Source organism: Rhagoletis pomonella, unplaced genomic scaffold, assembly GCF_013731165.1.
Source record: "Rhagoletis pomonella isolate Grant_MI unplaced genomic scaffold, Rhpom_1.0 Rhpom_scaffold_00013, whole genome shotgun sequence".
In the NCBI taxonomy this organism is placed as follows: domain Eukaryota; kingdom Metazoa; phylum Arthropoda; class Insecta; order Diptera; family Tephritidae; genus Rhagoletis; species Rhagoletis pomonella.
The window spans coordinates 5272825-5285183 of record NW_023458567.1 but is presented as its reverse complement, the minus strand read 5'-3'; the positions used below and the strand labels follow the sequence as shown (position 1 = coordinate 5285183).

The following is a 12359-nucleotide window of genomic DNA, read 5'->3' as shown; positions in this document are numbered from 1 at the left end:
AGCATCAACACAAAATGAGGTTGTTGTTTTTGTTTCCAATGCGATGCTCGCAAACCACGCTACAAACGACGAGCATGCTCGCTGAAAATCAAAATTTCCGCATGTGCGCGGATATGTTCGTCGTGTGTAGCCACTGTTAATGGCAAAGTGATGTTTTTGTTGTAATATGAATTCGCCTTGTTTACAACAAACACATCGTTTTGACATTAGGAAACTGTATGTCAAAATGATGTGTTTGTTTTAACTTTGTTTTGTACTGATTGTCAAAGTGCGTATAATTTGTAATTGTAATTTTTGTTTTTGTTCTGCCAACTGCACGGATAACAAACTCCCCGAGAGTATTCAGAATTGGGCTGATATTTTCAATGAAGACCGCTTATTTTTAATGGGCTGCAATATATGCCAGCGCTTATTGCTTGACATCTATTGCAGGCAACTTAATAGCTTGACAGCCATATGTGCTGGTGGTAAGATCGATGAAAAATAAGAAGCAGTACCCTATTTCATTATTTATGATTACGTTTGAGGTAACTGTAACACAAATTTTTTTTTAAGATTCTAAAGTTTGTAAACACCTAAATTGAGAGAATGTTGTCTGGTGGCGTCATGTGGCAAATACTTATATCAAGACATCAAAGTGCTCACACACAAAAACTTTCAATCATGTTGTTAGTCAAAATGACAGTTGGAGGTGATGACATCAAAAAAATTGCCGAAGCCAAATTTGCCGTGGTATCGTGTTTCGATACGAGTATTTGTTTTTCGATACCCACTCAGTACTTGGATCAAAAGCATCGATGCCAAAATTTCTTGGTATCGATCAAAAAGTATCGACTATGTACTTGTATTTACTCGTAGTATCATTCCATCCCCATGTGTACTGTTTTCTTTTGCTATTTTTGGGTTGTTTTTGCTTTTGGTTTCCAAAGAAATCGGATCCATTTTCGCATGAGTTTGTCTTATTCAGCTTAAACTATTGCAATTAGTGACGCGGAGTATTATTCAAATATATTACATATATAATCTGCGTCGATAAATTGAACTTTGTGACCAGTTGTTTGAAAAAATCTGGAACGCAATGCGTTCACTATTTTTATTTCCATTTGCTTTACTGGTCAGCGTTGCTGCGCAAAAGCTGGAGGAGATCAATGTGAACAAAGTATACCACTATCAACCGGAACAAGTACATTTGGCTTTCGGAGGTAAGTGGACAAAAATATAGTTTATTTTAAGCCATCTAACCACTTTGAAATATGTACATACGTACCAATTTTGCGGCTGTGTCGAAATGAAAATTTTCCAGAAAAAATTCTGGAAGGTGCGGGGAAAGATATTGTAGGGATTTGTAAAAACATATACATACATACATACCAATTTACATTGCAAATACATGCATACTAAAGTGCATATGCTAAAATAATGCCTCATCACAATTAGTGGGTGGTAAAAGTGCATATGGGCATGCAAGTTACATACCTACATATGTAATATTGGCTAAGCTTCAGATTGTTTGCCTTGAAAACGAGTTTCTGTTATCAGTATACATATTGCTAGCTTAGAGTGAAAAGTTGCTAAGTCGTATTTTTGTGAGATCTCATATTTTGATTAAGGAAGCAAGAGTAACTAAAAATGCATCGTTTCCAAAAGTATTAGGAAACTTTTTTAATTAATTCTTGTTTGTATATAATAAAAAGCAAATTTGCTAAGTCCAAAAGAGGTACGACAAATTCGGTAGGGTCAAATTAATACAGGGGGAGGGGACGTAACCCCCTAAACCCCCCTCATTCGAAAGGGGACACTTTACTAAAAGCTGGCACCAATCGATTGATTTTTTAATCAGTTAGTTGATTCGATTAAATTCAATCCGATTACAGTTAATCATGATTGATTTTAATTTGATTAAACAGTTATTAGTAACCGCGATAAAAAAATTAATTTTGAATCATTAACTCTTAATTTGATTAAGTTAGTTTGGTGATTAATTAATTAATGCTGAAATTTTCCTGTGCACACAAAGTCAGTTAATCGGGTATGGCTAAGTCGGGTTTCCTCATCAATCTAAGAAATTTGGTGTGCAACTAGGTTTTAATATCCCTCTGCACACGTGCGCTGTGTTGTATAAGTTCTCACTTTATGTATTACTAATAATAATTATAATTATTATTTTATATTATAAGCGTAAAACACAAAATATTTACTACAACTGGTGTTTGGTTTCGAATTCGGATAAAGTAGACAACTTAATGAAATTTTGCTTTTAATTGGACTAACGATTGATGATTAAAATTATTTATCGTAATTGCCGCCAGCGATAAACGATTAAAAAAAATTATTCATTAATCATACAGTTGATTACGATTAATTAATTTTACTGTTGTTGTTGTAGCAGCAAACAAGTTCCCCAAAGAGTTTTGGGGAGTGTTGCTGGAGTGACAGTCCTTAGCCAAATATAAATCTGGGTCGTTCCGGTTACGTAGACCCGACTGTCGTGGGAACGAATTAATTTTACCCGTCAATCGCGATTAACATTTTAATCGTGAATTTTTAATCGTTAATCAGATTAACATTTTGCCAACACTGTATTTACTTATGGAAAATATTGCAAACATTAATGAGGCATTTATAAAATGAATAAATACGATTTTATGTACGTGGAATCTGTGTTCTTCAAGTAAGTTCATACTAATCGCAATATTTCTATAATTAAGCTCAAAAAAATGTATTGTTTTCATAGCCCAGTTTTTTTTTTCAAACCCTGGATTACATTTGACGCCTATTATTTACGCTCATTGGAGTGCGCTGATAAGCCAGCTCGTCGAACTTATTGTGGTGGGCTGCTAGTCTAGCAGAAAATGGCAAACAAAGATAAGAAAACAATAACAATGACCGATATTAAAAATAAAAAAAATTTGAAACTTATTTTTTACTCAATGCTACGCAAAAGCACTTTAGAATCATATGCATATTTTTCTTTGTTGATTGAGAGGACCTTCTGATTTTTTTTTTTAAATCTAAAATCGTTAAATTATTACTATGAAATCAGAAAAATTAAAATGTATGAAGCTAGCTTTTTAGAATGCAATATTTCATTGGCACACCAGCAATCATGTCTTCTCTGTTTGCTACTTCTGTATTTACAGAACAATCCAATGAAGTTGTGGTGACATGGTCCACGCGTGATGATGCCATTGAATCCATTGTTGAGTACGGTTTTGATAGTTTAACACAGCGCGCCAATGGGACGTCCCAGAAGTTTGTTGATGGCGGCGATAAGAAAATATCACAATACATACATAGGGTAAAGTTACCAAGACACTTTGCTGTACCAGTAAACGAGTAGCCCATGACGGCTTGACTTTGTAAAAAAAGCCTGTACGATTTACTCATTTACTGTATAATGCATTATTATTGTTTTCTTGAGCTGCGTTTGATTCCCTTTTTGTTTCTTTTTCCTCGCACTCTGATTTCAAATATACACAAATAGGTCTCGATATCTAATCTCTTGCCCAACCGCACTTACTTGTATCATTGTGGCGGTCAATTGGGTTGGTCACCGCGCTTTGAATTTCGCACAGTGCCTGCTGGCGTTGATTGGGCGCCAACTGTGGCACTCTACGGCGATATGGGCAATGAAAATGCACAATCGCTGGCGCGCCTGCAACAGGACACGCAGCGTGGCATGTATGATGCGATCATACACGTTGGTGATTTCGCCTACGACATGAATACGGAGAATGCGCGCGTGGGTGATGAATTTATGCGACAAGTGGAAACGATTGCTGCCTATGTGCCATACATGGTGGTGCCGGGCAATCACGAGGAGAAGTAGTGAGTTGAGAAATTTGTTAAAAGAAGAAAATGTACGAAAATTAAATTTATCTTGAAACATTTGTGGCTGCAGCAACTTTTCGAATTATCGTGCACGTTTCAACATGCCTGGCGGCACGGAGAATCTCTTCTACAGCTTCAATTTGGGCCCAGTGCACTTTATTGGTATCTCAACGGAATTGTATTACTTCCTCAACTATGGCCTGAAGATGCTCGTCTTTCAATACGAATGGCTTTTACGCGACTTAGAGTCCGCTAATGAACCAGATAATCGTGCGCTTCGTCCCTGGATCATTGTCTATGGACACCGTCCAATGTACTGCAGCAATGGAAACGGTGATGATTGTACGCATTCGGAAACGCTAACACGCGTTGGCTGGCCTTTTTTTCATATGTTCGGATTGGAAGATCTCTTTTATGAGCATGTCGTGGATGTGGAAATATGGGCGCATGAGCATTCTTATGAGCGTTTATGGCCTATTTACAACTACACAGTATTGAATGGTTCGCTGGAAGAGCCATATCGCAATCCACGCGCGCCGGTGCACTTGATAACAGGCTCGGCGGGGTGCAAGGAGGGGCGTGAGCCATTCGAAAGAGATACGCCCGAGTGGAGTGCATTTCACAGTCAGGTGAGTTTCGATTGAGGCAAAGGGAGTAGCAAAAGTAAATGATTAAATATGTGTTGCAATCTATTTGCTTCCCTAGGATTATGGCTACACGCGTATGAAAGCCTACAATCGCACGCATTTGTATTTCGAGCAGGTTTCCGATGATAAAAATGGTGATATAATCGACGCGTTCTGGATAATCAAAGACAAACATGGCAGTTATAGCCCATAAGAAGTGTAACGAGAGCGGTTTGGGAATCGACAGAAACTGGAAAGGCATTGGTTATGTTTAGCACAATACGACAAATTACAAATAGTAAATGCTATTTACCACACAAAAATTTACGGCATAGTTTTAAGATATGGCATAAATTTTAATATATTGACATTCCATTTAGAAAAGATAAATTGGCTCATGACAGTATTAACCGAAAAGCGCAGCTCGTGTACCTAGCAGCGAATCTCAAGCGTATTTTATCTTTTTTGTGAAACCTAAGCTACTTACTATACTTATTGGTATATATATATACATACATACATATCTAATGAATTGCTTGTGAAATTGAGCAAGCATTAGACGCATTTGTTTAGTTTTAAGCTGTTTCTTTAAATTGTTAGTGAAATCCTATGTATTGGTGAAGTACATAACCTTAACTTTTTAAGTGTCTGATTTTGTTTTTAATTTTGTGGCCTATACAATTTAAATCTATGTAAATAAATATTTATTTGACGGTGAAAAAAAAAAAATATTTTGTTAAACCAAGAATTTGTTTCAATGTACCAGTGTCTTTTGTAAATATCTAAATCCTTTTTTGCAATTTTTCAACACCCCACTTTATTTTAAACTACATTTTAATTACTCCTTTATTTCTGTTTGTATATCACCAATACACACATATTTTTTATAAATTTCAAAAATTATTTTAAAGAGTCCACCCGCGACTATGTTGTCACTTGGTCGACGCGCGACGACACCAAAACGTCAATCTGTCAATACGGGCTTGAAAAATTCGAGTTTGTGCAAAATTCCACTCAGCCACCACAAAAGTTTATAGATGGTGGCCAAACGCATAGCACACAGTACATGCATCGGGTAAGTTAGCTTGCTCCGGCATTTCCTTTTTCCCCACCTTAAACACTTCTCTTCCACACTGCAGGTAACTTTGACCAACTTGCAACCGGAGCAGCGTTACATTTATCATTGTGGCAGTCCGCTGGGCTGGTCACCACAATATTGGTTCCGCACACCGCCTGGGCATGCGCATTGGTCACCCACGCTAGCCATATACGGTGACTTGGGCAATGAGAATGCGCAGTCGTTGCCGCGCTTGCAGCAGGACACCCAGCGTGACATGTACGATGCGATTTTACATGTGGGCGATTTTGCATACGACATGCATTCGGAGAATGCCGCTGTCGGCGATGAATTTATGCGCCAAATAGAGGCTATAGCCGCTTATGTGCCGTATATGGTGTGCGCTGGTAATCATGAGCAAACATAGTGAGTAGTGTATGGGTGGTTGTGGAATGAAAATTTAGTTTATAATGTAATTTTTGCAATTGCTAGTAACTTTTCCAACTATCGCGCACGCTTTAGCATGCCTGGAGGCACGGAAAACCTCTTTTATAGCTTCGATTTAGGTCCCATTCACTTTGTTACCTTCTCCACTGAGCTGTACTACTTTCTCCACTATGGCTTGAAGAGTTTAATCTTTCAATACGAGTGGCTGATGCGCGATTTGAAGGAGGCCAATCAACCAGAGAATCGCAAGCAACGTCCCTGGATCATCACATTTGCCCATCGTCCAATGTATTGTAGTAATGATAATGGCAATGACTGCTCGAAGCATGAAACGGTGGTGCGTGCTGGGCTGCCATTGATGCACATGTTTGGGCTAGAGAAAGTTTTCTATGAGCACGGTGTTGATGTGGCGATATGGGCCCATGAACATTGCTATGAGCGAATGTGGCCACTTTACGATTATCAAGTGCTTAATGGCTCTTTGCAGGCGCCCTATCATAATCCGCGCGCACCCGTGCATATTATAACGGGTTCGGCGGGTAATAAAGAGGGACGTGAACCCTTTTTCAAAGTGATGCCAAAGTGGAGCGCCTTTCATAGTCAGGTGTGTGAGCATGAAATGGATGTGAAGTTGGAATTGGCGGGAAAGTATTTGATTATACTTATTTTCATTTTTACTTTGTAGGATTTCGGCTATACACGCTTGAAGGCGCACAATGGCACACATTTATATTTCGAGCAGGTGTCAGATGACAAAGACGGTCAAATAATAGATGCATTCTGGGTGGTGAAGGACAAACACGGCAGTTATATGGAAGTTTGAGGTCGGTGCTGAACATTTTAGAAGAAGTTAGGCAAACTTTACATACATTTAATCACGTGGCAGGCTGTGAAATCGCCAAATGACGCCTTATATCTAATATTTTATTTACATATATATATACGATTAACGCAATAAATTGCGTATTTTATTTCTAATCGCTTAAGTACAAAATTATACATATGTACATGCATGAATGCCTAACACATTTACCTTTATACTATTTTAATGATGCAATCAATAAATATGTATGCTACTTTTACATATGTATACATACAATTTTTAAGAAAATATAAGGCTGTGCAATATTTATTGTAATTCAAAATTTTTTAATTGATCTAAAATAAATTGACTATCGGGCATGTGCTGCAAATCGTACTATTTTTGTATATTTTTATGAAAAGTAATAAATATCCATCCATCCATATCCATCGATTCAGTGCGAAATTTTGCTTCTTTGTAAATAAATCTCTAAAGTAAGGTTTGCAAATCATACGATTTGCCGCACATGCCCGTATATTTGAAACAAATCGTATAAAATCTTAACATATTTTTTATTGGAGAAAAATTGATGCACATAGATTTTTTTTTAAATATTCAAGCAAGTGTTTGTAAAAATTAAATACAAAAATTTAATGCAGTTCAGCCAACTCGACTCTGATTACCTACCAAATGTATTTTTACATATATAAATATGTTATAATTATAAATATAACGCTATTTAATCACACCAAATATACCTGATTTGTTTGACATCACTGAAATGGATTTCATCTTCTCTGACTTGGGTTTGATGTGATTTTAAATTACTCGATTTGATTTGACTAGTTGTGATTTGAATGATAGATATCCCTGCATATTCGTATTTTATTGCTGAATTTGAAAGGATGTGATGTGATTTGCCTTGGCTTCCCAGCAAACAGTTAGGTTTGATATACATTTAAGAATGATTTGAAATCAAAGCCTTTCTCAAATTTCAAACGTTTGAAAATGATTTGATATTGATTTGAAAATTACAGCTTTCTCAATAAAAAGGGGAGTTTGATCTCCATTTGAGAATATGGTTAACTCTCAAATCAATTTCAAAGGTTATTTATCAAATGTACTTCAAATGTGGAAACATGATAAAAATATAGTAAGGTAGAACCGCTGAGATTCACTTTTGAAATTCTTGACGTTTCCAAACAATTTAATTTTTAAATTTACTCACAAACTCACACACACACTTTCATTTTCAATCTCAAGCAACAACAGTTTCGAACAATTTCAATTTTTTATTTTCACTTTTATATGATTTTAAAATGTTGGCAAACTTCAAAAAAAAAATCATGGCCGACAAATTGAGAGAACGGTTCTATCTTGCTATGTTTTTATCATGTGTGGAAATAAAATTTATCATAGGAAATGTATATTTCATATTTGTTTTTTCTTCGCGATGTACATATGAATGTACATAATAAAAGAAACAATTAAGATAAAGTAATTTATAATAAATTCGTCTTGAAGGGCTGCAGCTTTTTCAATCGCGAAAACATCAAATCCACTATTTGTGGGCTTTCTCTTTGAATTTTTTTTCTATTCATTGTTTTTTTTTCTATTGATCTTAATTTTATTCTTACAATTTTTGATTTAACTGCGCATTTTTATATCGTTTGATACTTGACATCTTTCTTCAAATCAACCTCAAATGAATTTCAAATGTAAAATTAATCAATTTGAGAATCATTTGAGAAAAAAATTTGAAATCACATTGAGAAATACATTTTTCTCAAACGTTTAAAACTGTGTTTGCTGGGTTGTTGCTGTTATTTGAACTGACTTGATGTAGTGGTGGTTGACTTTGCTTCATGTCTTGATTTGATACCACATCATTTGATTGATGTAATGAAATTTGATTTCTCTTGACTTGATGTGATCGATCTGACTCGACGACTTGATGTAGCCTCTGTATGAATTGACTTGGTTTAACTAAAATAAATAAATAAATATAAATCAAAATGATTGACTTGGCTTGATGTGATCGGTTTGGAATTGATTTGATGCACTTTTTGCCTTATGTCTCTCAATTCCTTTGATTTGATTTGGTGCAATGTGCTATGTGGCTGATATGTGATAATTGATCCTAGTGTTTGTTTGCTAAATGTGACCTCACATAACTGACTTTTATCAAACTTTCTTCTATTTCTCAAAAGCAAATAACAACGAAATCTCAGTCACTTGGTCCACCCGCGACGCCACCAACCAATCAGTGGTGTTGTATAGCGAAAACTATACCGATACCAAACGTTTAATCAACATTACTGGCGACTCGCGGCATTTTGTCGATGGCGGACCCAAGGCGCACTCCCAATACATACACAAGGTGACATTGCGTGACTTGAAGCCGCAAACGCGCTATGAATATTCTTGTGGCAGCGATTTTGGTTGGTCAGCACGCTTCACGTTCACCACACCACCCGCTGGCAGCGACTGGCAACCACGTTTGGCCATTTACGGCGACATGGGCAACGAGAATGCACAATCCTTGGCGCGCCTTCAGCAGGACACTCAACAAGGCATGTACGATGCAATCATACACGTCGGCGACTTTGCTTACGACATGGATACCCAGAATGCGCGCGTGGGTGATGAATTCATGCGACAAGTGGAAACCATTGCCGCCTATGTGCCGTACATGGTATGCCCTGGTAATCATGAGGAGAAATAGTGAGTGTAAATAGTTTTGAATAACTCAGTCTGTATGAATAATAATAATTTTTGCGTGTAGCAACTTTTCAAATTACAAAACACGCTTCAATATGCCCGGCGAGGGTGATAGCCTTTGGTATAGCTTCGATTTAGGACCCATACATTTTGTATCCTTCTCCACCGAGGTATACTACTTTTTGGATTATGGGCTCAAGTTGCTTACCAAACAGTTCGAGTGGCTGGAGAATGATTTACGCGAGGCCAACAAGCCAGAGAACCGTGCGCAACGTCCATGGGTCATCACCTATGGTCATCGGCCGATGTATTGCAGCGACAACAAAGAGTACGATTGCAACGACAAACTCGAGACATTCATACGACAGGGTTTGCCGCTGGGAAAATTGTTCGGCTTGGAGGATTTGTTCTATAAATACTTCGTGGATGTTGAGATTTTCGCACATGAACATTTTTACACGCGGCTCTGGCCCATCTATGATTTCAAGGTATACAATGGCTCTGCAGAAGCACCCTACACCAATGCCAAGGCGCCGATACAGATTATAACTGGCTCAGCTGGCTGCAAGGAGGAACGTGAACCGTTTTCCGAAACTTTGCCAGAGTGGAACGCTTTCCACAGCAATGTAAGTGTCATGAAAAAGGCTTCGAGTGATTTTTTTTTGGAGATTCAATTTATTTTTTAATTGTTAATATTGAATTAATTTTTTTTCCTCGCCAGGACTACGGCTATACCCGCATGAAGGCTTACAATCGCACTCATCTCTATTTCGAACAAGTTTCTGATGATAAAAATGGCGAAATCGTCGATTCATTCTGGATAATCAAAGATAAACACGTGGCCTATAGTGAAATGTGAACGCAGATTCAGGAGTGAAAAGAAAAAAAAATCATAAAAATATCAAAACCACAAAATTAAAAATTGGCTGTAAAACTGACTGCTTTTAGCCGCAAGGACGATGGTGACGTTAGATTTTAACTTTAATTGATTAAAAAGATACTCTCATTTGCTCAAGAATTGCTTTTCTGTGCTAAGTTCGTCGATATAATTTAATTTAACCCTTATGATCACACATAACACTTTTATTTTATGCGCTTGATTAATTAAATATATGTATATAAAATAAAAATAAAAATTGTGTCCTGAAATCCACGCTGGTATGTAGACATTTAATTGTACCTTAAAAATATTGATGTAATAATAATCAATCACCCTCATTGCGAGAGTCGTGCCGAATGCAAGTCGTTATTCGAGAGTCGAATCGTATCGAAAACTTCACGTCATTGCCTGAAATTTCCACTCGACTAGTGTATTAATACGGAAAAACTTGGCAGCACTGCATATTTTTCGACGATTTTCGTCGTTTACTTATTTCTGCACGACAGTAGACAATGCCAATGATGTCGAGTCGTACAATTTAGCATAATTTACGACTCACGCAATGAGGCTGAATATAATTAGGGGATTGACAAGACGTGTTAACCATTTTAAAATCTTATGCTTAATATTTTTTTTATGTAAAGGATTTCTAACTACACCGAAATGTTTTTAAACTGGTAAGTTTGCAAGAATTTTAACATGGGGTGATCGGCAAGGTTAATTTCTTACTTTTTGCTCTTTTACATTCAAGGTCGAAAGTAATGGCCCTTAACAATTTGAAAAAAAAAAATGTTTTTTTTTTATTTTTTTAAAAAATATTTATACTTCGAGTTTATTCTATTAATCAGTTTGCATTACAAAGTCGAAATTAATTGGCAGCCTTCCTCAACAAACTTAGCAGCCTTGTCTGAGTTTGCGCTCTCACTATTTTGTCCGTTCGCTTCATCGACCCTCTAGTACACTGTGCCAGAGATGCCCGGCCCATACTGATAGCCTCCTGCGCCACCGACGCCAGCCACAGGTGGTACTACCCCAGCGCCAAGAGCGCCCAGTCCACCGCCCACCACGCTATTGGAGTAGCCACTGTAGTAACTGGAGGGATAATTGTAACCCAAACGCGAGTAGGGATAACCGCCACCAAAACGTGCATTATAGTAGGAGTAAGGGCTGCCATAGCCGCCATAGGGACCATAGCCGGCGGCAGAACCGTAGCCTGCGTTATTCCCATAGCCGCCGTAAGCGCCGTAACCACCATATCCGGCGGTGCCGAGTCCACCAAGGCCGCTGTAGCCAGCGTAGTTGCCATAACCACCATAGCCGGAATTATACAGCGAGCTGCCCTCTTTGGAATGCGAAAAAAAGAATTTATTAATTTGTTTTTTTATCGCGTTTTATGCGCCGTTGCCTACCCAAACCGAGTCCTAGTCGCGACGAGTACGGATCCCATGTGCCACCAACATAACGTTTCTCCTGCTTATGTGTATCCTCCAAGGGATTTAAGCTGCTGGCTGCCGCATCCAGCTGCTCATCGTTCGTGGACGCTGCGATCGCCGCGTTATCCAGCACGGATTCCGCGTAGGTTGTTGTTGTGGCAGCGCAGAGGGTTGCGAGCACGATGGCGGTGATTAGGGCCTGTTTCGTGTCGGGGAGATCAGACACACACAATAGCGCGTACGGCGAATCCACCGAGAAGAAAGAAAACACAAAAACAGTTAAATATTTAGCATTTTTGTTTAGTAAATTCACAAAGCATTTGCTGAGAACAGCATTTCAAATTTAGTCCTTTTTTAGAAATCACAATGGGATCCTTTTTTCACTTACAGCACACTTCATTTCGCTTCTATTTACTTGAACGTTTCTATCGCACACACACACACGAAAAATGTAACGCTTTCCGTCTACTATCTACCTTTAACTTCGAATTCGATTGACTGAATGTCGTTTACCAGATGCTTAACGGCTTTTATATCTGGAGAAAACCGCGCTATTGTTGTG

At 37.9% G+C, this 12359-nt stretch overlaps 2 protein-coding genes across 5 annotated transcripts; one reads left to right on the top strand and one right to left on the bottom strand.

Annotated features, from left to right (window-relative positions):
* The first annotated feature begins 838 nt into the window (after nucleotides 1-838).
* Nucleotides 839-10562, top strand: LOC118748599 (acid phosphatase type 7). 4 transcript variants are annotated; one of them, XM_036483144.1, is made up of 5 exons: nucleotides 839-1202; nucleotides 5369-5532; nucleotides 5597-5940; nucleotides 6007-6565; nucleotides 6647-7516. In XM_036483144.1, the coding sequence occupies exons 1-5, from the start codon at nucleotides 1079-1081 to the stop codon at nucleotides 6782-6784; spliced, it is 1329 nt and encodes a 442-aa protein (XP_036339037.1). In that variant the 5' UTR covers nucleotides 839-1078; the 3' UTR covers nucleotides 6785-7516. The 4 variants fall into 4 exon arrangements, with proteins under 4 accessions (XP_036339037.1, XP_036339038.1, XP_036339036.1 ...); XM_036483145.1 differs by lacking the exons at nucleotides 5369-5532; nucleotides 5597-5940; nucleotides 6007-6565; nucleotides 6647-7516 and adding exons at nucleotides 3141-3298; nucleotides 3485-3828; nucleotides 3902-4460; nucleotides 4537-4755 and having other exon boundaries at nucleotides 845-1202; XM_036483146.1 differs by lacking the exons at nucleotides 839-1202; nucleotides 5369-5532; nucleotides 5597-5940; nucleotides 6007-6565; nucleotides 6647-7516 and adding exons at nucleotides 4034-4460; nucleotides 4537-4755; nucleotides 8974-9487; nucleotides 9549-10110; nucleotides 10206-10562.
* Nucleotides 10563-11317: 755 nt separating this feature from the next.
* On the bottom strand, nucleotides 11318-12290 carry LOC118748597 (keratin-associated protein 19-2-like). Its single transcript, XM_036483142.1, has 3 exons — nucleotides 12186-12290; nucleotides 11774-11996; nucleotides 11318-11706 (listed from the first exon to the last, which is right to left on the bottom strand). The coding sequence occupies exons 1-3, from the start codon at nucleotides 12195-12197 to the stop codon at nucleotides 11318-11320; spliced, it is 624 nt and encodes a 207-aa protein (XP_036339035.1). The 5' UTR covers nucleotides 12198-12290.
* Nucleotides 12291-12359: the final 69 nt, after the last annotated feature.

Bases quoted from the DNA above. Each gene is read 5' to 3' on its own strand.
- LOC118748599 (XM_036483143.1), top strand. From the start codon at position 1,079: ATGCGTTCACTATTTTTATTTCCATTTGCTTTACTGGTCAGCGTTGCT. The intron at 1,203-8,973 runs GTAAGTGGACAA...ATTTCTCAAAAG, and splicing joins AGTACATTTGGCTTTCGGAG to CAAATAACAACGAAATCTCA. The intron at 10,111-10,205 runs GTAAGTGTCATG...TTTCCTCGCCAG, and splicing joins GGAACGCTTTCCACAGCAAT to GACTACGGCTATACCCGCAT.
- LOC118748597 (XM_036483142.1), bottom strand. The intron at 11,707-11,773 runs GTAGGCAACGGC...CGCATTCCAAAG, and splicing joins GCGACTAGGACTCGGTTTGG to AGGGCAGCTCGCTGTATAAT.